We start from the raw sequence: 27,024 nt of genomic DNA, 5'->3' as shown, positions 1-27,024 counted from the left end.
ATGGTCTTGGTTAAATTATATCAGAGAAAATTTTCATAGATTATTCCTTTCTTTTGTGCCACAGGCTGTAAACGTTGGCAAAAACATCAGAGGTTATCATTACATGCTGGCCACCTTGGTAAGTGATTCTCTTTGTACTCGCTTAAATCAAGACAGTGCTAGTTGATGGCCAAACGGTATAACAGCCAAAATTAATCATTTCCCAGTAACTCCCGCCAAGAACAAAATCAGGAAACCTTTGTCTGCTAAGCTTTTGGATCCAAGTGAAATTAACTTTGGCAAACTGAATCTAGTTATAGGTAATTTTTGTTCAACTGCTCTTAACTGATGTTAATTATATAGCAGGGCTTGGTTGTGTGATATATAGAAGATGTTGCATTGAGAGAGATGTTCCTGAAATTAAGCACTGTCAGAAAAGAGTCAATAGAATCTTACTCTTGTTTTTTCATGACTGGAAGAACTTGTATTCTGGTATTATAAAATATAATCTCTCACCTCTCCTTCAGTAGCACAAGCGTGGTTCTTGTGTCGCTAGCTCACATAAAAGCTCTCACAATGTTTTCAACAAAGTACCTCACAGAAAGAACTTATGTTTTAAACATATAGCAAATTATAATGCATATTTTGTGAACTTATGATTTTTTGCCATGAAGCTTGTGGTAAGGTTGTCACTTGTGAAACGTGTACCTTGATTAAGGTCAAGTGCATGAAATGCCAGCCATTGTAATATCATAACATTTTGATTCAAATATCATGATAAAATTATGTCACATGATGCCCTGCCTTACCCATACATCATTTTGTTGACAGGAGGTATTAATTTTAGGCGATAAGATATTAGAGCAGAATTATGCCATTCGATTCATTGAGTCTGTTCTGCCATTTGATCATGACTGATCTATTTCCCTCTCAACCCGTTCTCCTGTCTTCTCCCGTAACCTTTCTTGCCTTGACTTGTTAAGAATCTACCAATCTCTGCACAAATGCACTCAATGACCTCGCCTCCTTTGGCAACAAATTCCACAGGTTCACCACCCTCTAGCTAAAGAAATTCCTCTTCATCTCTATTTTAAATGGACATCCCTCTGTTCTGAAGTTGTGCCCCCCTGGTCCTAGGCTCCCCCGCTACAGAAAATGCCCTCCCACATCTGCTCTATCTTGGCCTTTCAACATTGGATAGGTTTCAATGAGATTCCCCCCACCCCACCATTTTTCTAAATTCCAGCAAGTATGGGCCCAGAGCTATCAAATGCTCCTCATATGATAATGCCTTTTAATCCTGGAATCATTTTCAGGAACCTCCTTTGAACCCTGTCCAATATCAGCTTATCCTTCCTTAGATAAAGGGTCCAAAACTGCTCATAATACTCCAAGTGAGGCTTCACCAGTGCCTTATTTAGTATCAGCATTATATCCTTGCTTTTATATTCTAGTCCTCTCGAAATGAATGCAAACATTGCATTTGCTTTCCTCACCACCAACTCAACCTGCAGGTTGACCTTTAGGGAATTCTGCACACTGACTCCCAAATCCCTTTGAACCTTTGATTTTTTGAGTTTTCTCACCATTTAGAAAATAGTCTACACTTTTATTCCTTCAACCAAAGGGTATGACCATACACTTCCCAACACTGTATTCCATCTGCCATTCCTTTGCGCAATTCTCCTGATCTGTCTTAAGTCCTCCTGCAGCCTCCCTACTTCTTCAACATACCTGCCCCTCCACCCATCTCTGTAATGTCCACAGACTTGGCCACAAAGCCTTCATTTCCATATTGATCCTGTCTTTCCTTCTCATAATTGGTTTGATTCAGTTCATCAGAATCAGAATCAGGTTTATTATAACACATAAAAGTTGCTGGTGAACGCAGCAGGCCAGGCAGCATCTCTAGGAAGAGGTGTAGTCGACGTTTCAGGCCGAGACTCTAATGCAGATGCTGCCTGGCCTGCTGCGTTCACCAGCAACTTTTATGTGTGTTGCTTGAATTTCCAGCATCTGCAGAATTCCTGTTGTTTGATCAGGTTTATTATCACCTGCATATGATGTGAAATTTCTTAACTTAGCAGCAGCAGTTCAATGCAATACATAATATAGAAGAAGAAAAAATTAAAATAATAATAATAATAAATACGTAAATCTTGTTCAGTATAGTTTATACAGTGTACGTATATTGAACAGATTAAACATCGTGCAAAAAAACAGAAATGCTATATATTTTTTAAAAAGTGAGGTAGTGTCCAAGGGTTCAATGTTCATTTAGGAATTGGATGCCAGAGGGGAAGAAGCTGTTCCTGAGTCGCTGAGTATGTGCCTTCAGACTTCTGTACCTCCCACCTCATGGTAACAGCGAGAGAAGGGCATCCACAGGATGCTGGAGGTCCTTAATAATGGACGCTGCCTTTCTGAGACACCGCTCCCTGAAGATGTCCTGGGTGCTTTGTAGGATAGAACCCAAGAGAGAGCTCACTAAATTTACAACCTTCTGCAGCTTCTTTCAGTCCTGTGCAGTAGCCGCCCCCCCACCCCCCCCACATACAGTGATGCAGCCTGTCAGAATGCTCTCCGCTGTACATCTATAGAAGTTTTTGAGTGTATTTGTTGACATACCAAATCTCTTCAGACTCCTAATAAATAAAGTATAGCCACTGTCTTGCTTTCTTTAGAACTGCATCGATATGTTGGGACTAGGTTAGATCCTCAGAGATCTTGACAACCAGGAACTTGAAACTGTTCACTCTCTCCACTTCTGATCCCTCTATAAGGATTGGTATGTGTTCCTTCTTCTTACCCTTCCTGAAGTCCACAATCAGCTCCTTCGTCATTGAGTGCCAGGTTGTTGCTGCAGCACCACTCCACGAGTTGGCATACTCACTCCTGAACACCCTCTCATCACCACCTGAGATTCTACCAACAGTGGTTATATTGTCCGCAAATTTATGGATGGTATTTGAGCTATGCCTAGCCACACAGTCATGTGTATACAGAGAGTAGAACAGTGGGCTAAGCACACACCCCTGAGGTGCACCAGTGTTAATGGTCAGTGAGGAGGAGATGTTATCACCAATCTGCACAGATTGTGGTTTTCCAGTTAGGAAGTCGAGGATCCAATTGCAGAGGGAGGTACAGAGGCCCAGGTTCTGTAATTTCTCAATCAGGATTGTGGGAATGATGGTATTAAATGCTGAGCGATAGTCGATGGACAGCATCCTGTTTGTGTTGTCCAGGTGGTCTAAAGCCATGTGGAGAGCCATTGAGATTGCATCTGCTGTTGATCTATTGTGGCGATAGGCAAATTGCAATGGGTCCAGGAGGCAGAAGTTCAGTGTAGTCATGGCCAACTTCTCAAAACATTTCATCACTGTAGATGTGAATGCTACCAGGTGTTAATCATTAAGGCTGCTCACGTTATTCTTCTTGGGCACTGGTATAATTGTTGCCTTTTTGAAGCAAGTGGGAACTTCTGCCCGTAGCAGTCAGAGGTTGAAAATGTCCTTGAATACTCCTGCCAGTTGGTTGGCACATGTTTTCTTAGCCTTACCATTTACTCCATATTACACTTTGCTTCAATATACTTTGCTTGTTGTTTTTACGTTTTGTTCCTGCTGTGATCTTGGAGTATTGCAATCATGTTATTCTTCTCTTTGCTTCAACTTTTTATTTTTCCTTGCCCCACTCTTCTGTAGAAATGAGATAACAAGCAAGAGGTGTATTTCCATAAACTTGATTCTGAGGCGGTGGCAGTAGGACAGGACCAATGTGAGCAGAGGCACAGTAGCACCATGCAGCTTCCAATTGACCTGGCACTAATTTGGATCATGTTGTTTCCAAACTACATTCTGGCTGGTTTGAAAATGTCACTTGAACGCGCATATTTTCCTTCCAGCCAGTAAATTTAAAAGCTTTCAGAACAAGGGTCAAACCAACAGCGCCCCAAGCATTTGAAAAGATGCATATGTATTTTCAGATTTGTAAAGAATTCAAAAAGATCACCAAACAGTAAGTTTTTTCAATTTGAGTCCGATGGAATATCAAGCCCAAGAGAATTCGTTGGCCTCCGTAAGGTGGGGTTATCTTACGTTCTGACTTGGAAGTCATTTTTCATCATTTCAGAATGAAAAGGCACTCCACTACAAACAGAAGTCACAGAATAACTGCACCCCAAAACTATCTTGGAAAAAGCATTTGTTTTTGTAATTTCTCAGATATCCTCGTGGGCAATTTCACAATTCACTGGTTCGCTCAAAAAATTTATAGAAATAGACATTTGCAAATAAATATTAAGTGCATTTATATTTTGATCAGGACTGTGGTCCAGTAAGGATTTTTAATCAAGCTGGAAGAAATCCTGTTTAATTTATTACACTGTAGATATTTCACTATTTCACTACTCCAGTTTGGTCACTTATTATTTGGACCTTCTCAACTCAATCACGCATGCCATGCTTGCAAATGATTGCCAAAATCCTATCTAGTCCATTGCACTGATGATATTCCATTTTGTCACTTCGTAGTTGTAATCAGGCATGTGCTGTGCTTGCAGATGATTGCCCTCTCCTTCTCGTGTGAGGAATGAGTGGGAAATTGTCATTGTTACTATATTGCCTGAATGCTTTCACCAGCTGAAGTAAAGTAGCAAGTCCAAACAGTACAGATTTTGCTAATTAGACAGTAAAGAACAGTTTCCCATGTCAAAGTTAGCTTTATTGCCAATTTTAATTCTAAATCCACAACCTTGAGCTCATTATAGATGTAAAACAGACTAACCATATCTATTTCTGATAAATAATGTTTGGGTTTGTATTACTCTGCTGATGATGCACATGCTGTTGGAAAGAAAGAACATTTTTTTTAGATTATGAAGACACGTAGACCTCTTCTATTGTCATTTAGTAATGCATGCATTAAGAAATGATACAATATTTCCTCCGGTGTGATATCACAAAACACAGGACAGACCAAGACTGAAAAGACTGAAAAAACTGACAAAACCACATAATTATAACATATAGTTACAACAGTGCAACAATACCATAACTTGATGAAGAAGTCCATGAGCACAGTAAAAGTTCAACGTCTCTCAAATGTCCCACATCTCACACAGACGGGAGAAGGAAGAACTCTCTCTGCCATGCCGACCACAGTCCGACTCTGAGTCATCCGAAAACTTCGAGCTCTGATCAGCTCTCCAACACCGAGTACTGAGCGCCATCTCTGGCCGAACGATTCGCCCTCAACCTCGGTCGCCAACAGCAGGCAAAGCCATGGATTTTGAGGCCTACCCTCCGAAAGATTCCCGACCACGCAGTAACGACAGCAGCGAACGAGCATTTCAGAAACTTCTCCAGATGTTCCTCTGTGCTTTCATGTCCCTCTCCATCAAATCAGAATTGTCCACGGCCCCTAACAGATACGATATCATTTTTCACTGGAGGGCTGCACACGCGCGGTGCGCTGCTCTCTCTCCTCCTGCCGTTTTATAACTGCGAACAGTTACAAGGGTAAATGACAGTTTTCATTCTGCATTTTGCGGCAATCCTCATCATTCTACCTACCACTGCTAGCCCTGCCCAATGAATAACGTGTACAGTAATGACAGAATATGCTTTTAGTTTCCATTATGTCATTATCTTTGACAGCATGTTCGTTTTCTGAGGGCAAACTATCTAAGGCTTCAAGAGGAAAGATCAAGATGGCTGAAGGCATTCAGTGAAACTGAATGATTAACCTAGTTATAGAGTCAAGTAAATTTGACACTTCCATTCAGTCCTGGGCTCTACTCTAATGGGCAGTAATGGTGATACTTTGACACTATTACAGTATAAGATTTGTTGGCTAAGCATCATTACAAATATAATGGAATGCATCCCAGAGCACCATAATGTGCCACTGCCTCAGTTAGGTTGAGACTTTCTTGGTGAGGTATGAAGGATATGCTGCTTGGAGGTTTACTTACAGGAAGATTATTTGCCAGGTGGCCAGGTCGCATGGCAGTTAGCATAGTGCTATTAAAGTATCAGCAACCCGGGTTCAAATCCTGCTACAACCTGTGTTCAATTTCCGCTGTTGTCTGTAAGGAGCTTGTGTGTTCTCCCTGTGACCATGTGGGTTTCCTCTGGGTGCTCTGGTTTCCTCCCACATTCCAAATTGATCACATGGGTTTATCAGGCCAGAAGGGCCTGTTACAGCACTGTATCTCTGAATTTAAAAAAAAGATAACCATGAGCTATGTTCATTGAATCAGAACACTATAACAACATCAACTTGCATTTATATAGCATTTAAGATGTGCAATTAATTCCATTATCCACATAGGCAAGAAAAACTAGAAATCAGCAGGAAAATCCTGAGGTAAAACAGAAAGTCTGAACTCATTCAGGAGCAGGGATTCCAACTATTTTTATGCTATGGACCAATACCATTAAGCAAGGGGTCCTTGGACCCCAGGTTGGGAACCCCTGTTGTAGAGGTACAGTAGCTGCTAAATCTTAAGGGCCAGAGAAGGTTGAGACTGCTCATTAAGAATAATTGACATAAACAACAGATAATCTACTGTTGGTTGATGGAAACTTCTCAGCGACCAGAGCAACCACTTAAAATTATTGTTAGGTCCCTGGATTCTGGTTTCAGTTTGAGTAAAATTTACAACCTATAGCCTCTGAGGCATTAGGACGATGATTGTTCATTACATTTATTTAATCTGCAAAGCTGCAGGATTTAAGTATTAGGAAACAACACTTTGCAGAATGGTTGATCACTTGGAAGCAATGTAGATGACTGGTTGGAAATCCTCATGCAATATAGACAGATGTGTGATCCACAGCACAGCCAGGGATTCAAACTGAGTTTTACTTCATCCTTCTACATTTGGGCAACATTGGTTCCATTCTTATCATTAAATTGAGAAGTTTAGTTAGGAATCAAAGCTAAATATTTTCTGTACAGTAAAAAATACATGAGCTAAAAAAAATACATGATTAAAAAATTAACAAAACATTTTGTGTGTGTGTGGGTGAGTGGGTGGATGTACACATCTGTTAGTGATGAAACTCAAGCAAGGATATAATGAACTTTTGAAAAGGTACAATAAAATCCTATTTTTTCTGGTAATTTGAAGCCTTTAATTTACTATAATTTGTCTTGTGTATTTGTTGCAGGGCTTTTCTGATCTTGTGCTTGATAAATTTATGGAGACGGGAGTCAACGTAACTGGCTTTCAGCTTGTGAATTACGAAGATCCAATGGTACAAAAGTTCATGCAAAGGTGGACAAAGCTGGATCAGAGAGAGTATCCTGGAACGGCTGCTAGCACTTTGAAGGTACAATATTTACCTTTTTCTTTGGATATTTCAAGCCTACTCCTGTGTAAAGGAACTGCTTGATAAAATATTTCTGGAAAGACTAAATAAATAACATAAATGACACCGTTTAGGGCAAATTTTGTACTACATAAGTGACAAGTATTTGTATGTTTGTCAATAGTGCCTTAAATATAGGAAAAAGTCCCAAGCTTTAATTAAATCATTACAAAACTTATTTTATGCTCATTAGGATCTTAACCCTCCATTGGAAGACTGAAAATAGTCTGTTGTTCTACGTGCCATTCATTTGGATGGATAGCACTTATAAAGTCATAGAGTCATAGAACACTGCAGCACAGAAACAGGATCTTTGGACCATGTAGTCCATGCCAAGACATCGATCTGCCCAGTCCCACTGACCTGCACCCGGACCAGAGCCCTCCGTCCATATATCTGTCCAAATTTCTTTTAAATGTTGAAATTCAACTCCATCCACTAATAGTGCTAGCAGCTCATCCACACTCTTACCACCCTCCAAGTGAAGAAGTTCCCTCTCATTTTCACCTTAAATATTTCACCTTTCACCCTTAACCCATGACCTCTAGTTGTAGACTCACCCAACCTCTGGGAAAAGTCTACTTGCATTTACCCTATTTATACCCTTCATAAATTTATGTCTTCATCAAATCCTCCCTCGATCTTCTACATTCTAGGGAATAAAGTCTTTTCCCTATAACTCAGCTGCTCAAGTCCCAGCAACATCCTTGTAAATTTTCTCTGATCTCTTTCAACCTTATTCATATCTTTTCTGTACATAGGTGACCAAACTGGGACACAATACTCCAAATTAGGCCTCACCAATGTCTTACACTATTTCAACATAATATCGCAACTCCTGTACACAGGATATTGATTTATGAAGGCCAACGTACCAAAAGCTTTCCTTACGACCAATCTGCCTGTGACACCACCTTCAGGGAATTATGGAGAGGATACGTGTCTTTCACTAACTTGGTCCCACTGTCGTTAATAGTATCAGTCAGCTCTCAGTCTCAGTTTCCTGGCTAACCAGCAATCTCTCGGGCTACGTGCAACCTCTTAATCTTCTATTGGTGTAGTATATCTAATATCAGCAGTGCTTAATGATACTTACAGTAAGGCTGTCACTCTTATAAGTATTATGTTATGTGACAATTTTCTTTATGATTTGCAATAGTGTTTGCGGTAAGTTGCAGATTTTGACATCCTCTTGAATAAATACACATTTTAAACTCTTTCTCATACTCTGTCGAAGCCCATAGAATCTCAAATGGACTTGGTGAGAGTTCAGGAAGGTGCCTTGAGCAAGAGGGACAATAAAGTTGGGTGCTTTATTCTGTTGGTAGCCTGAAAATATTGGGATATATGGAAAATGCGGTACTCAATAATGGACAAAAAGCAAGGCTACAGTTATAATGGCTGCTTATTAGACATAATGCTAGCAACAGGCTGCTAGAAAGATTTGGGAATGTTCTAGAAAATTGTATTTAGTATGAAGATTAATTAGTTTTAGACTAACATGAAGATATTTTCAGGATTCATACATGAGTACTAAGGGTACAAAACATACATACTTGAAATTAAATGCTGAGCCAAGAAGCTGTGAACCCAGGTTTGTATCCAGCACTGGACGCTTAAAGGGAAGAAGAGCTAAACAAACTAGAATGGCATGGAGTATTAATTCAAGCAGCATGGAGTGATGGAGTGACACCCATGGTGGTGATATCTAGGACTGTCCAGTTTTGTGGACGTAATGAAGTCATCTTTAATACAGAAAATGTTGAGGAGATATATTCCTTGTCCACACATCAAATTTAGTTGACAGGTGCAAAATTCTTCACTTAAATAGCATTTGCCCAATCATTATGCCCAGTTTGCTGTCATCCAAGACACTACTTCACAATTAACACCCAGGCATTGTACTTGTATACCAAGGGTGTCATACAGGGTGAAATTATCACCTAAAAATCTTTTAAGCAATAGTGGATAAGAAAACCCAAAATACTAAAGGTGCTGAAAATCTGATATAAAAGAGAAAATGCTGGAAACACCAAAGTCTCCAATCTGAAGCATTAATTCTGTTTCTCTTTCCACAATACTGTCTGACCCGAATAGTAGATGAGAGGCTGAAAGGATTCCAGTATTGGCTTTTTAACTGTAGCAGCCACAGAGGAAGAGAACTGTCTGGTTCTTGAAGCTTTTAAAAATTGTATTATCATAATATAGAGCTTCACAAAGACAAATGTGCTTCAGTCAAAAGGAAATCATTTAGTTTGAGGGAAGCTGAGAACAGTTTACAAAAAAATGAAGCAATCAGCAGAGCTGGGAATCTGAAAATGTTCTGAGCTCTACTTGTTTCAGGGTATGACTGAACACTGTTTTGATTTTATCACATTATTAAGACCATGTCATCCCCTACTGAAGACCTATAATAATGGGGCAAAATTCTGCAAAAAGTACATATTCTGTGCAAGAAAAGTCTTGGCAGTGAGTCATTTTTGGTGGTTCGCATCACCAAGCAAGTGATGCTGGATTTAAACGGTAATTAGCTATTCGTGCTTGGAAGCCATGAAACCCCATTGTTTTTACAGTACACACACTGACTAAAAGTCTCATTGAGCAGGATGTGTCAGATATATTTAATGCCAATATATTTCCATAGTTATTGTGAAGGACAGATTGAAATCAGAATGATTCGCATGACAAGAAGAGTTTCTGTCAGTTATAATGGAAAATCATTAAGTCTGAATGCATGATTGTAGAAAAGTCGGGGTTCCCTGCTGCTTATTGAAAGTTGCGCAGTAGCAAAAAAGAAAGATCAAACCAAGAAACTAGGATTCGAAAAGTTGTTTGAAATGTAATGTCTGCTTTTAGTTGCATTTCATTGCCAAAACCATTCAAATTTTTGTATTTCCTCTAGGTGAAAGTTCATTTACGTTCAAATGTTTCATCTATTCCTCCAAAATCTATGAGTTTTCTCAGTGTTAAAGTCAAACAATCATAATTTTGGAAAGCATATGACTTGTAATCATAAGATGGCTGAATAGCTAAAACATGCTGCTTATGACACCTGATCAGTAATAATCTGTAGAGTTGAAATTCAAGTTCACTGACTCCAAATCCTCATTGTAATAATCTTACTCTTACTTTCCTGTTGACAACTTAGTTTGTGCATTACTGTACAGTATTTACATAGTTATATCAAGAGATAACATTTACATAAGTAAAACTTAGTTTAAACCTTATTCATAACCTTGTATAACCATATAACCGTATAACAATTACAGCACGGAAACAGGCCATCTTGGCCCTTCTAGTCCATGCTGAACACTCACTGTTATCTAGTCGCACTGACCTGCACTCAGCCCATAACCCTCCATTCCTTTCCTGTCCATATAGCTGTCTAATTTAACTTTAAACGACAACATCAAACCTGCCTCAACCACTTCTGCTGGAAGCTCGTTCCACACAGCTACCACTCTCTGAGTAAAGAAGTTCCCCCTCATGTTACCCCTAAAATTTTGCCCTTTAACTCTCAACTCATGTCCTCTTGTTTGAATCTCCCCCACTCTCAATGGTAAAAGCCTATCCTTGTCAACTCTATCTATCCCCCTCATAATTTTAAATACCTCTATCAAGTCCCCCCTCAACCTTCTACGTTCCAAAGAATAAAGACCCAACTTGTTCAACCTTTCTCTATAACCTAGGTGATCAAACCCAGGTAACATTCTAGTAAATCTTCTCTGTACTCTCTCTAATTTGTTGACATGTTTCCTATAATTCAGTGACTAAAACTGTACACAATACTCCAAATTTGGCCTCACCAATGCCTTGTTCAATTTTAACATTACTTCCCAACTCCTATACTCAATGCTCTGATTTACAAAGGCCAGCATATCAAAAGCTTTCTTCACCACCCTATCCACATGAGATTCCACCTTCAGGGAACTATGCACCATTATTCCTAGATCCCTCTGTTCTACTGCATTCTTCAATGCCCTACCATTTACCATGTATGTCCTATTTTGAATTGTCCTACCAAAATGTAGCACCTCACATTTATCAGCATTAAAATCCATCTGCCATCTTTCCGCCCACTCTTCTAACCGGCCTAAATCTCTCTGCAAGCTTTGAAAACCTACTTCATTATCCACAACTCCACCTATCTTAGTATCATCTGCATACTTACTCATCCAATTTACCACCCCTTCATCCAGATCATTAATGTATATGACAAATAACATTGGACCCAGTAAAGATCCCTGATGCACACCACTAGTCACTGGCCTCCAATCTGACAAACAGTTATCCACCACCACTCTCTGGTGTCTCCCATCCAGCCACTGCTGAATCCATTTTACGACTTCGATATTAATACCTAACAATTGAACCTTCCTAACCAACCTTCCATGTGGGACCTTGTCAAAGGCCCTACTGAAGTCCATATAGACAACATCCACTGCTTTACCCTCGTCAACTTTCCTAGTAACCTCTTCAAAAAATTCAATAAGATTTGTCAAACATGACCTTCCATGCACAAATCCATGTTGACTGTTCCTAATCAGACCCCGTCTATCCAGATAATTATATATACCATCCCTAAGAATACTTTCCATCAATTTACCCACCACTGACGTCAAACTCACAGGTCGATAATTGCTAGGTTTACTGTTAGAACCCTTTTTAAACAACGGAACCACATGAGCAATACGCTAATCCTCCGGCACCATCCTCGTTTCTAATGACATTTGAAATATTTCTGTCAGAGCCCCTGCTATTTCCACACTAACTTCCCTCAAGGTCCTAGGGAATATCTTGTCCAGACCCGGAGACTTATCCACTTTTATATTCCTTAAAAGCACCAGTACTTCCTCTTCTTTAATCATCATAGTTTCCATAACTACCGTTCTTGTTTCCTTTACCTTACACAATTCAATATCCTTCTCCTTAGTGAATACCGAAGAAAAGAAATTGTTCAGAATCTCCCCCATCTCTTTTGGCTCCTCACATAGCTGTCCACTCTGATTCTCTAAGGGACCAATTTTATCCCTCACTATCCTTCTGCTATTAATATAACGGTAGAAACCCTTGGGAATTACTTTCACCTTAATTGCCAAAGCGACCTCATATCTTCTTTTAGCTTTTCTAATTTCTTTCTTAAGATTCTTTTTACAATCTTCATATTCCTCGAGCAACTCATTTACTCCATGCTGTCTATATTTATTGTACATATCTCCCATTTTTCAAACCAAGTTTCCAATATCCCTTGAAAACCATGGCTCTCTCAAACTTTTAACCTTTCCTTTCAACCGAACAGGAGCATAAAGATTCTGTACTCTCAAAGTTTCACCTTTAAATGACCTCCATTTCTCAATTATATTCTTCCCATAAAACAAATTGTCCCAATCCACTCCTTCTAAATCCTTTTGCATCTCCTCAAAGTTAGCCTTTCTCCAATCAAAACTCTCAACCCTGGGTCCAGACTTATCCTTCTCCATATTTATATTGAAACTAATAGCATTGTGATCACTGGACCCGAAGTGCTCCCCAACACAAACCTCCGTCACCTGACCTATCTCATTCCCTAACAGGAGATCCAACACTGCCCCTTCTCTAGTTGGTACCGCTATGTATTGCTGCAAAAAACTATCCTGCACACATTTTACAAACTCCAAACCGTTCAGCCCTTTTACAGTATGGGCTTCCCAGTCTATGTGTGTAAAATTAAAATCTCCCACAATCACAACCTTGTGCTTACTACAAATATCTTCTATCTCCTTACAAATTTGCTCCTCCAACTCTTGCTCCCCATTAGGTGGTCTATAATACACCCCCATAAGTGTTACTACACCTTTTCCATTCCTCAATTCCACCCAAATAGCCTCCCTAGACGAGCCCTCTAATCTATCCTGCCAAAGCACCGCTGTAATATTCTCTCTGACAAGCAATGCAACACCTCCCCCTCTTGTCCCTCTGATTCTATCACACCTGAAGCCATTAAATCCAGGAATATTTAGTTGCCAATCACACCCCTCCTGCAACCATGTTTCACTAATAGCTACCACATCATACTTCCAGGTATCAATCCATGCTTTAAGCTCATCCCACCTTTCTTATAATGCTACATCACCTAAAGGAACAGAGCAATTTTATCAGTAGCATGGAACACTGAATATAGTAACATCGGTGCACTGTTAAATGAAGCCTGGAAACAAAAGTATGTACTTAGATGCTACCAACTGCAGAAGAATTTTTATGCATGCTTTTCCATTGAGTGAATGAGATTAGTGTAATTCCCTATATTGTTATTTTTTTTTAAATCTTGCTTTTAATTGCTACCTTAAATTGAAATTGATAATCATAAGTCTATTCTTGATTCAAAACAATTCAACTGACTAACATTGAAAATGCTGGTATTGAAAAATATATGCAGATTTTCATTTTCTAATGAGAGATGATTTCAAAGTGCGTTCACAGTCTGTGCTATCTTTTTGCAGGTAGCACAGTGTCAGCTCTTGCATCTCAAAATTGTAACAAATCCTTCTCCCTTCTCCAGAAAGGCTGAGTTAAATCCCTGTGCTTTGTTTTGAGATGACTTTTTCCCTAAAATGACTGATGGGCTAACAGTTGCTTTATCCCCATAATAGAATAGCTGTTGCTTCTCTAGCATCTGTTGTAATAAGCTTTTTAGTGAATTATTTCCTTTGCACAAGTTCCATTTTGATAGGATTATATGGACATTAGCAAAACTAGATTATTTTACACTGGTGCTTTTAGAAATACTACCACTCTAAAAATCTGGGATCACAATCATTTGGCATGAGAACACAGGAATGGAAAGATAAATTGAGATCATTGACTCTCTTGAGCCAATTCAGTGTTATGATTGATCCTAATTTCAATTCCATTTACCTACCTACAGACCAATGACATAGGAGCTGAATTAGGCCATTTAGCCCATCAAGACTACTCCACCATTTGATCCTGGCTGATTTATTACCCATCTCAACTTCATTTTCCTGTCTTCCTCCCTTAACCTTTGACACTCTGACTAATCAAGGAACTATTAACCTCCACTTTAAGTATATCTAATTACTTGTCCTCCACAGCCGCCTGAGGCAATTTATTCCAAAGTTACACCAACCTCTGGGTAAAGAAATTTCTCCTCATTTCTGGTCTAAAGGGAAGTCCCTTTATCCTGAGGCTGTTCCCTCTGAGTCTAGAATTTCCCACTCTTGAAAGCACGCTCTCAATGTCCATTCTATGTAGACCTTTCAATATTTTATAAGTTTTAATGAGATCCCTCCTCATTCTTCTAAACCTCAGCAAGTACAGGCCCAGAGCCATCAAACATGCCTCATATGTTAACTCTGTCATTCCCAGGATCATTCTTGTGAACCTCTTCCGGACCCTCTCCAATGCCGGCACATCCTTTCTTAGAGAAGGAGCCCAAAACTGCTCACGATACTCCAAATGTGGTCTGACCAGTGCCTTACAATGCCTTGGCATTACATCCTCGCTTTTGTATTCTAGTCCTCTCAAAATGAATGCATTCATTCATTCATTTATTTATTTATTAAGGTACAGCACGAAATTGGCCCTTCTAGCCCTAAGAGCCATGCTGCCCAGCAAACTCGCAATTTAATTCTAGCCTAATCACAGACCAATTTGCAATGAGAAACTGACCTACCAACCGGTACGTCTTTGGACTGTGGGAGGAAACTGGGGCACCCGGAGGAATCCCACATGGTCATGGGGAGAACAAACAAACTTCTTACCGGCAGCAGCAGGAATTGTACCCAGTCTCCTGTACAGTAAAGCATTGTGCTGACTATTACACTACCATGGTCCCATTTACCTATGGCCATCTCAACCTGCATGTTAACCTTTAGTGAATTCTGCCCTTGGACTCCCAAGTTCATTTACACTTTCAATTTCTGAATTTGCTTCCCATTTAGTAAATAGTCTACACCTTTATTACCTCTGCTAATATGTATGACCATGCACTTCCTTACACTGTATTTCGTCTGCTACTTCTTTGCCCATTCTCGTAATCTATCTTGAGTCCTGCTTCAGACTTTATGCTTCCTCAAAACTATCTGCCCCTCTTCCTATTTAGGTTTCATCTGCAAACTTTGCCACAAAGTCATCAATTCCAAAATCCAGATCATTAACATATAACATGAAAACAAATGGTCCCAAATCTGACCCCAGCTGAATACCAGTTGTCACTGGCAGCCAACCAGAAAAGGCAACCTTTATTCCCACTTTTTGTCTCCTTCCAGTCAGCCAATCCTCTATCCATGCTACTATCTTTACTGTAATACCATGGGCTCTTACCTTGTTTAGCAGCCTTGTATGCCGCACCTTGTCAAAGGCCTTCTGAAAATCCAAGTAAACAATATCCGATGATTCTCCTTTGCCTGTCATACCTGCTATGTCCTCAAAGAACTCCAACAGATTTGTCAGGCAAGGTTTTCCCTTAAGGAAACTATGCCGATACTATTTTATCATGTGCCTCCAAGTACCACAAGATGTCATTCTTAATAATGGGCTCTAACATTTTTTCAACTGATGAGATCAGGCAAATGTAACTATAACTTCCTGTTTTTTGCCTCCACTATTCTTGAAAAGTGTTTCTTTGACCCCACCCCCATTAGTACTGCTCCAATGTCATTTTTCAGTGATGCAATATCCACTCTTGCTGCTCTTTTACTTTTTATCTATCTGGGGGAAAAAATGGTATCCTTTCTCTATACCTCTTAATCCCCTTATCTATCGGAAATCCATCAGCTTTGGTCATGAAAATTTCTCGTTGTAGAATCCACTGTGTCTTTGTAAAGATACAGATCCATTTTGCATGAAAACTTGTTCTTGTGCTGATATCTCGTGCCAAATGAAAGTAAGTCAATTAGCATCAAAAGCCTGTAAATCATTGAAATTCCTAAACAAGCATGACAATAAATTACGAAATGCCCTCGACTGATTGATTCTATTATTGTAATTGGATTTACTGAGTATGCCTGCAAGAAAATGAATCTCAGTGTGGTATATCATGGCATATATGTACTCTAACAAAAAAAAATTACTTTGATCTTTGAGTGGAGTAACATTTGCAATTTTCCAGTTTTCCGGAACCATTCCAGAATCTAGTGATTCTTGAAAGATTACTACTAATGCCTCCACAACTTCTTCAGCTACCTCTTTCAGAACCCTAGGGTGTAGTCCATCTGACTTATCTATCTGCCAACCTTTCAGCTTCCTTAGCACCTTCTCCTAAATAATAGTGATTGCAGTCACTTCTGCCCCCTGACATCCTTAAATTTCTAGCATACTGCTGGTGTCTTCAACATTGAAGACTGACGTACAATATCTATTAAGTTTGTCTGCCATTTCTTTGCCTCACCCCCCATAACTACTGTTTCAGTGGCATATTCCAGCAGTTCAATATGCGCTTCTGCCTCGATTTCACTCTTTATACATCGGGACAAAAACTTTTGGTGTACTTTTCTCTATATATGTTAATCCCTTTACCTACTGAAAGTTCATCAGCTTTGGTCATGAACATTCCTAGTCCTTGAATCTACCTTGTATGAAATCTCCTTTGTGTGTTGAAGTCTCTTGCCAAATGAAAGTAAGTCAATTACCATCAAAAGCATGAAAATCATTGAAATTCTAAAACAAGCATAACAATAAGTTATGAAATGCCTTCAGTTCAGTACTGATCTGATTATTTTACAAGTATTGACTTGAGACTTATTTAGTGCAATGTGGGCCAACCATTTAAAAAGAAAATTATCCAGCTTCTGTTTAGGTTTACTTGCCAGTATCCAGTGTATATTGGAAAGTAATTTTGTACCAAAAAGTCTAAGTCTCTTTTCCGTAGGTGCCGCCTAACCTGCTGAGTTCTTCCAGCATTTTGTGTGTGTTGCTATAACAACATACACTATATATTTAAGAGACAACAAACACATCAGCAAGTGACAAGGAAATAAGATGAATGTAACATGAAATTTATCATCTTTTCAGCCTAGTCTAACTTTTGTCAATATCGAGTTAACGCACAAGCCAATAACTCATTTTTCTCTGTCTATGCCGCAGCTAGATTATGTCTGGAATATGGATTAAATTAGAATTACTTAAACATATTTTAAATTCTTCTTTCTATCATTTTTTTCTATTAACTTGAACACTTTCATTTAAGTAGCATACAAATGTTGTTCACAAATCTGGACATGCATACTAGTAAAATGCAAACTTTCAATATACTTATTTTCTATGGGGATTTTTATTTTATTCTTAAAATCTAAATAAAATAGATGGGAAAGTGTGATTTGTGAATAGAACATTTTGCTGAAATAAATTTCATTTCTTAGGAACACACAAAAAAGATGGAGGAAATTACCATTTCAGGCAACATTCATGGGAGGAAAATGGACAGTCAATGTTTCGGGTCAAGAGCCTTCATCTGAATCAAAACACAGAGGGGAGATAGTGTGTGTAAGGTGGAGGAAAGAGATGAAGCAAGAACAGGCATGTCACAGGAGGATCCAGGTGATGTGGGGAAGGGGTTGTGGAGGGGAAGCGGGTGATAAGACCATAAGAAATAGGAGCAGAATTAGGCCGTTTGGCCCGCTGAGTCAGCTACACCATTTCATCATGGCTGATCCAATTTTCCTCTCAACCCCAACCAGATGCCTTCTCCCCATATCACTTCATGCCCAGACAAATCAAGAATCTATAAATCTCTGCCTTAATTATACATATAGACTTGGCCTCCACAGCTGCCTGTGGCAAAGAATTTCACAGATTCACCCCTCTGGTGGCTAAAGAAATTCCTCCTCAACTCCGTTCTAAAAGGACGCCCTTCTATTCTGAGGCTGTGCCCTCTGGTTGTAGACTCTCCCACCACAGGAAACATCTTCTACACATCCATTCTACCAAGGCCTTCCACCATTCGATAGGATTCAATGAGGTCACCATTCATTCTTCTAAATTCTATTGAATACAAGCACAGATCGTCAAAACTCTTCATATGACAAGCCATACAATCCTAGAATCATTTTCATGAATCTCCTTTCAAACCTCTCCAATTTCAGCACATCCTTTCTAAGATAAAGGGCCCAAACCTGTTCACAATTCTCCAAGTGAGGCCCCTCCAATGCTTTATAAAGTTTCAACATTACATCCTTGCCTTTACAGTATATTCTTGTCGGCAGAGTGGGAATAGCAGCAGAAGCAATACGTGGAAGTGACATCACCTGCAGATCTTGTGTGCCCTCATTTACTCAGTACCTGAACTCGCGCATGGGGCAACACAGTAACGTAGTGATTAGCACAACGATTTACAGTTCCTGCAACTGGGGTTCAACTCCTGCAGCTGCCTGTAAGTAGTTTGTACATTCTCCCAGTGACCGCATGGGTTTCCTCCAGGTGCTCCGGTTTCCTCCCACAGTACAAAGACATACCAGTTGGTAGGTTAATTGGTCATTGTAAATTGTCCCGTGATTAGGCTCGGATTAAATCGGGGGTTACTGGGCAGTGTGGCTCGAAGGGCCAGAAGAGCCTGTTCCACGCTGTATTTCAGTAAGTATAATAAACAAATGGTTATTTTGTACCTCATAAAGGATTTGTCTTTATATTGTTGAAAAATGGATCCCAATATTTTCACTAAATAATGGTTCATAGTATGAAGGGTATGTATTAGCCTGAAACACAGAATAAAATGATTATCAACAAGGAAAGGGATATCAGGAGTAAAACTGAAATCTACAACATCACTGAACAGAACTGCTTACTGAATGAAACTGGCCTGACAGCTAAATTCAGACATTTTGGGGTCTAAATTGTAAAATATTCAAAACTAGACACAGAAACTATTAGTAATGTACGTTTTTTGATTGTAACACAGGCAGCATGCCCAACTCCATAGTGGCTGCTTACTGGAATGAGACCTGTGTGTTCCAGAAGTAACTATACGGTTGATTGACGGCATCCATCAGACAGGGCACTAAAATCATGAACAGCCAGCATCAGCTCAATGAGGCTGCCCTTGTTAAAGCAAGTTAGCACATGTTGAAAGGAAGGTTGCATTGCACCAGAAGGTTGTACTGCAATGAATCTGACCAGGGAACAATGAAGTGCAAGGGGATAAAATAGCTATTCTTGTACCTCTTTTCCTGTGTTGCTGTGAAAGGCAAATCTTGGGAGAGGGAAAGGTCCAAGTTTTTCTAATACTATATTGGAGGCCTAGATGGAAGGCATGAAATAATTGCTTGAAAATGCCAGAGACTTCCTGTACAGGCTGACGAAGCTATGTTCATACAACATGAACCTGCTGCCCACTCTCAGAAAATAAGTCTGTGTCCCTCTCTGCCACTATATCAGGATACTCAGTGTTACACATCAGTCTGCAGGCGCAAGCCCTTTATTCTCGTAGCATGGGGATACAGTAGGAATTCAGGCCCGGACAACAGCATCCTCAATTTCCAACTGAACACCATTGTTGTGTTTGTACAAGAACATATCAATGAAATACAGGCACGCACGCAGAGGTGGCTTTAACTGATATATTCACATTGCACAGAGGGAGAGGACTGATCAATGCGTATGCGTAGTTATCAGTCAATAATCTGTGTTAGGGGGTGTCATTGCTCTAAAAGAAATAGATTCATACATTCCACTTGCTCCCCTTTTAGATTAATGTAACATAAAACTGTATATGTAACAAAACACTTAATTTCCCTTAAACAGACCTTTTCCAAATAAACATGCTTTCACAATAGCAGTCCATAATTAGCTTCACTACACTGAAGATTCAGCTTTTTGGGTGGCGCCCTCTTTCTTTCAGGATAGTGCCTTTCGACCTGTGGAATGGCATCACGTTTGCCAGGTGTCTTGTCAAAGACAACTTGCTCTCTTGTAGGTGTCACGTTGCTGTTGGTGACACGATCATCACTGAGAGGTAAGCACAGTGGCTGTATTGTGTCTCTCTTGTTGGATACAATCGATGCAGGTGTGTTCTTTGGCTGAGCATCCAGTAGCTGTTCCACATGACGTCTCCATGTATGATCTCCAACATCCACAGTGCACATCAGCTTCTGTAGCTATCCTACCAGGTGTCCAGTTGTCTTCTAGGTAATCATACACTAGGACTTGCTGTCGAACCTCGAAGTTCCTTGCTGATTTACTTGGCAACTGGTTGAACTATTTATTCTGCACTTCTGTCTATAGATCTGGTCTCGGGAGGTCTATGTGAGATCTCAGGTTCCTGCTCATGAACAGAATTGCAGATGTTTCATTTGTCATTGCATGTACAGATTTCCAATACCCAAAGAGGAAGTTGTCCACCTTGTGCTATAAGGAGGAAATGCCCTCCTTGTCCATAGCTTTAATGGGCTTCTTGAAGGTTTGGATAAACCTTTCAGCTGGCCCATTGGTTGTTGGGTAATAAGGAGTTCACTTGAAATATTTGATGCCATTTTCCTTCTGATGTGTATTGTGGTCTGTTGTCACTCTCAATTTGTTCCAGTAAGCTATTTCTGGAGAAGATAGTCTTCAGAATGGAAGCAGTCTTTTCTGAGGTGGTTGACTTCATTGATATGACCAGGCCACTTTGAATGAGCATCCACAGCAATCAGAAACATGGAGTCCATAAGTGGCCCAGCAAAGTCAATATGTACTCCTTGCCATGGTGAAGACAGCCATTCCCATGGGTGTAATGATGGCTACTGGGGTGCATTTTGAACTTTGTGGCATCCCAAGCAACTTTTGGTCAAGTCTTCAGTCTGTCTATCTATTTCTGGCCACCACATGTAATTCCAGGTGAGATTATTCATCTTGGCTGTACCCAGGTGTCCTTCATGCAGATTTTCTAACATGCTGGTGTGCAGTTTAGAGGGAGCCACAACACGCGATCCACACATCAGCACGCTTTGACATACCGACAGTTGGTCTTGTCTCATTTTCTGGTCACGGTGCCTACAGTACTGCTTCAGTCTTCTCTTGTGACTTATGTAAGCCGTGCTTGTCAATGACATGTTCACAATATGAGATTTAATTCTTGAAAACGCACATTTCACTCTCTTTGCATGCAGACATTCTCACTCAGCCTGGAAAGCACTTGACCAAGGTTCTGGAGATTCTCTTCAACATTCTTGCCAGTCACAATGATATCATTAATGTAACATAGTCTTCCTGGGATCTCTTGGAACACTTGATCCATTGCTCCTTGCCAAATTGCTGGAGCTGATGCAATGCCAAAGATGAGACAATTATACTGGATCAGTGTTGGTTGTGAGGAATTTCTTGATTAATTCCTCAATTTCCATTTGTAGTTCGGCTTGTGACAAGTCAATCTTTGAAAACCTCTCCCCACCAGGCAAAGATTGAAAAAGATCTTCTATTTGTGGTAGGCAGTACTGCACAATACGCTGGACCCGGTTGGTGCTCACTTTGAAGTTTCTGCATATGCGAACAGCTCCAGCCTTCCCTTTCTTGATCACTGACCGGGACAATGGGCATGACCCAATCACTCCACTCAACCTTGGAAAGAATGCCAGCTGCTTCCATGCTCTGAAGTTCACCATCCACTTTAGAACGTAGTGTGTAAGACACTGGCCATGATTTATGGAATCTTGGTATTGCTGCTTCATCCAGCTCCATGCCTTTGAGTTTACCAATACCCTTCTCAAACACATTCTCATTAGCATTAAGGAGCTGTGCTAGTCTCTGGTTAGTGTGACCATTTGGGCTGCTGTTGCCTGTTGATGCCACACTGAGAGCTTTGATCAAGTGCCAGTTTAGTGGATTTTTCTCAACCATTCACGTCCAAAAAGTTCTGGCCCTCCACTTTTCAATACATAAAGTTCTAACTGTTGTGCTTGGCCCACATATGTCACATTCACTTCCAGTTTGCAACAATTTTGTCGAACATTTTACTTGCTGGCTTTTCAGGAGTTACTAAGTTGCATAAGAGCTTGTAAGAGCTTTTTTTTGTGATATCACTCCAGAGGAACATTGTATCACTTCTTAATGCATGCATGCATTTCTAAATGACAATAAACGAGGACTGAGTGTCTTCATAATCTAATGTTTTAGCACCCATTAAGTTAAGAAACATGGAGGGTTTCTTTTCCTCAACTACGCTGTTCATGTTACAATACAGTTCAACTCTCTCAATATACAGTTCCCAGTCCTCATTAGCACTGTTGAATCCATCAAATTTCCAGACTAAGACCATCGTCACATTATATTTATTTTGACTTTGCTAGTTGCGTGTCTCTCACTGTGTACCATGCACTATTACACATTCCTTTGTTAGCGCCCCTGACGGCCTTCTCCGTACTGATTCACTCTTTCCTCTCACTGTCTCTCTCCTTTCCTCTGAATTCTGTCATCTCGTAACTTTCGGTGCAATTGGAAATACTCGCTGAGATTCAGGTTCGTACTCGTCACCAATTTGTTGAGTCTGCACAACTACATATCAATTAAATAAAGGCACGCACATGGAAGTGGCTTTAAGTGTTATATTCACATTGCAGATAGGGAGAGGGCAGATCAATGTGCATGCATGGTTATCAGTCAATAATCAGTGCTAAGGTGAGTCATGCATTGAAAGAAATAGATCCATACGTTACAACCACCATGATCACTGCTGCCATTATTGTAGTATGACAGAAGAACACTAAAGCAGGCAGAGTTAATTATGAGAAGAATGTGCAAGGTTTAATCCTATACTTTTCTTTGGATGCCATTTTCAAATACTTGCATGAGTTAGATTACAGAATCAATGCATTATGATTGCTCCTAGGATGCTGGACATTAACTTCCATGGCATAAGACAATAGTAGAAGCAGGAGTTAGCCATTCATTCATTTGTGCCTGTAATGCCATCTTGCACTATACCCTTGATTCTCTTACTATCCAAAACTGTCAATTTCTCTCCTGAACTTGCCTCAGTGACTGAGCCTCTACAGCTCCCTTTGGTACTGAGATCCAAAGATCCACCATCATCCAGGTGCAGAATAGCTTTTTATCTCTGTTGTAAACAGCTGCGCTCTTATTCTGAGGGAGGCCCTTGGTTCTACACAGGGGAAACATTTAACCCAGTCAACCTTTTAGAATTTTGTGCACTTCAGTGAGTTTACCACTCACTCTTAATGAAAGTACAGGCTCCAGCTGCATAAACATTTTCTATGACAGTCCCATCATTCGGGAAATCAGTTCAGTGAACAGCTGCCACACTTCCTATAATGCAAGTATATCTTTCTTAAGGTGACAGGACCAGATCTATGCTCTATATTCCAGATGTGATTTCAGCGGGGCCCAGTGTAATTGCGCTAGAATCATCTTGTAACAAATGCCAACATGCTGTTCTTCTTCCTAATTGCATTCTGTATCTGCATATTAACTTTAAGTGATTCATCTACATTATCACCCATTCCCTTTCTCACCATTTCAATAAATGCCTTGTTTTTTTCCTGCTAAAATGAAAAACCTCACATCTTTCTACATTGGATTCCATCTTCCATGTCTTTGCCCATTTACTTACCTGCTTATATCCCTCAGCCTCTCCTTAGAAAACAGATTGACATATGGCTTTGTAAATATCAGCACCTGTAAGTATATTGCATTTGGTCACCACATCCAAATCATTGATAAAGATTATAAACAGCCACAATCCCAGCACTGACTGCAATGGCAGCTACAACATATCAGCCAAAAACAACCTGTCTATCAGTTCTTAGCAATTCTTAATTCGTGCCAGTATATTATCATCAGCACCACATGCACCAATAATCTCTTAATTAGTTATCTCTTTTATTGGCTGAAATTCAAAATGTACCGCATCTACTGGTTTGTCCATGTCTATTCTGCTTTCTGTGAACATTCATTTGGAGAGGATTAGAATATAAGAGTAAGGACATGATACCGAGGCTTTATAGGGCGTTGGTCAGACCACACGTGGAGTATTGTGATCAGTTTTGTGCCCTTTATCTGAGAAAAGATGAACTGGCATTGGAAAGGGTCTAGAGGAGGATCAGAAGGACGATTCCAAGAATGACAGGGTTAACGTGTGAGAAGTGCTTGATGGCTCTGGGTCAGATGTGAAGCGCTGCACCTTGGTAGGCCAAACTGAGAGAGACAATGCACTTCAAACAAGAGAAAATCTGCAGACGCTGGAAATTTGAGCAACACACACAAAATGCTGTAGGAATCAGCAGGCCAGGCAGCATCTATGGAAAAAAAGTTCAGTCAATATTTTGGGCCGAAACCCTTCAACAGGACTGGAGGAAAAAAAACGGAGGAATAGATTTAAAAGGTGAGGGAAGGGAGAGAGAACCACCAGGCGACAGGTGAAACCTGGAGAGGGAGGGGGCGAAGTAAAGAGCTGGGAAGTTGATTGGTGAGATGAAGTGAGAGAGGGAAAAGAGGATGGGAAATGGAGGGGGGGTGTTGGGGGGCATTATCGGAAGCTTGGAAGTTGGAGGCTATCCAAATGGAATATAAGGTGTTGTTCCTCCAACCTAAGTGTGGCCTCATTATGACTGCAGAGGAGGGCATGGATGGACAAATGGGAATGGGAAGTGGAATTAAAATGTGTGGCCCCTGGGAGATCCCACTTGTACTGGTGGATGGAGTGTAGATGCTCAGCGAAGCGGTCTCCCAATTTAAGTCGGGTCTCACCAATGTACAGGAGGCCACACCGGGAGCACTGAACATGGTACATAACCCCAACAGACTCACAGATGAAGTGTCGCCTCACCTGAAAGGACTGTTTAGGCCCCTAGATGGTAGTGAGGGAGGAAGTGCTGGGGCAGGTGTAGCACTTGTTCCAGCTGCAAGGATAAGTGCCAGGAGGGAGGTCAGTGGGGATGGACAAGTGGACAATGGAGTTATGTAGGGAATGATCCTTATGGAAAACAGAAAGCAGGAGGAAGGGAGAAATGTGCTCTGTGGTGGGACCTTGTTGGAGATGGCGGAGTAGTATGTGCTGGACGTGGAGGCTGGTGGGGATGGTTGGTGATCACTCTTAAGGGCAAGACCCTTAACAGAGATGATGAGCAGAGGGATCTTGGGGTTCAAGTTCACAGCTCCCTGCAGGTGGCTACACAAGTTGATAGGGTGGTTAAGAAGGCATATGGCATGCTTGCCCTTATTAGTTAAGGCATTGAGTTCAAAAGTCAGGAAATTATATTGCCCATCTCGTCCTTTTACAATATGTGGAAAGTTAGAATCACCTACCATCACAACCTTGTGTTTCTTGCAACAGTCTGCAATCTCTCCAGAAATTTGTTCCTCTAAATCCTGCATACTGTTAGGAGGTCCATAATGTAGCCCCACTTATGTGGTTATACCTTGCTCATTCTTCAGTTCCACCCATCAACCCTCACAAGATGAGTTCTCCAATCTGTCCTGACTGAGACAAGCTGGGCCATTTTCCATGACTAGTGCCATCCCTCCCACTCTATTACACCTAAAATAACAGAACCCCAGAATATTGAGCTCCCAGTCCAGCCCTTCCTGCAATCAAGTCTCATGAAGGTCTACAATATCATAATTCCATGCCCAAAGTTCATCTGCCTTTCCTACAATACTTCCTGCATTGAAATATAGAGCATTAGTCCCATCATGCTCAACCTTTTGCTTCCTGGCTCTGTCTGAGGGCTTATCGACATCTGTTTCCACAACCTCTCCACTATCTGTTCTGGCGCTCTGGTTCCCATCCCCCTGCAACTCTAGTTTAAACCCTTCCATTCCCCCCTTGAAATACTAGCAAACCTTCCCCTTTATTTATATTTTCTCTTGTAGTAATTTTTATATCTTACATTGTACTGTTGCAGCAAAACATCAAATTTGATGATATATGACAGGTAACAAACTTGATTCTGATTCTGAACATGTCATCTACCTAAAGAACTCAGTGGCCATCTGTTCTTAACTAATTGAGGATATTTGGTAGCACTAGAAAAAATAAGGCAATGTAAATGCAACTTTGTTAAGTAAATTATCTTTGACCAACTTACTGAAGTTTTTAAGAAGCAGTTGCGCATGCAGTGGATGAGGGAGACTGGGTGGGTGTATTTCAATTTGCAGAAAAGATTTGGTAAGATGCTGCATCATAAAATAAAAGCTTGTGGTGTAGGAGATAACATATTGCATTGGATGGCAGGTTGGCTGCCCAACAGGGAGCAATGATAAATTGGATCTTTTTCTGGTTGGCAGGATGTGACATGTGATGTGACAAAAGGAATTGGTGCTGGGACCACAGCAAATTTAGCAAACTTTTTAAAGAGATTATAACTGAAAGATAGCTAAGAAAGTAAAATTGTGAAGAGGTGAAGAGGCTACAAAGGGATGCAGGTGGGTTAAGTGAATTGGCAAAAATCGAGCAAATGAAGAGTGCAATGGGAAAATGTAAAATTTTCCATTTAAGCAGAAAAAATAAACTGAATGATTTTATTAGTGAGGGACTGCAGAACTCTAAGGTGGAGAGGTATCCAAATTTCCTGGAATGTGATTCTCTGAAGATCAGTTGCAGAAGCAGAAAGTGAGTTGAAAAGCTAGCAAAATTGGATTGTTTACTTCCAGTGGAATTGAAAACAAATGTAGAGAGGCAATGATTTAGTTATATAAGGCATTTGTAAGACCACTGATTATCTCCTTATTTATGAAAACAGTTCAG

General features: G+C 40.3%; 1 protein-coding gene across 7 annotated transcripts in view; it reads left to right on the top strand.

The window, feature by feature from the left end:
- Positions 1 to 27,024, top strand: part of gria3b (glutamate receptor, ionotropic, AMPA 3b) — a 390,090-nt gene that overhangs the window by 167,994 nt on the left and 195,072 nt on the right. For all 7 annotated transcript variants that reach the window (XR_010019539.1, XM_063060955.1, XM_063060956.1 and 4 more), the window contains exons 5-6: positions 65 to 118; positions 7,155 to 7,316. Coding sequence is in view for 6 of the 7 variants with exons in the window: in XM_063060955.1 (XP_062917025.1) it covers positions 65 to 118; positions 7,155 to 7,316 (216 nt within the window). In the remaining variant the exon portion in view is untranslated. The remainder of the gene's footprint in view (positions 1 to 64; positions 119 to 7,154; positions 7,317 to 27,024) is intronic.

This window comes from Mobula hypostoma, chromosome 10 (genome assembly GCF_963921235.1).
Source record: "Mobula hypostoma chromosome 10, sMobHyp1.1, whole genome shotgun sequence".
Taxonomy (NCBI): domain Eukaryota; kingdom Metazoa; phylum Chordata; class Chondrichthyes; order Myliobatiformes; family Myliobatidae; genus Mobula; species Mobula hypostoma.
This window is presented reverse-complemented; position numbering and strand designations above follow the sequence as displayed.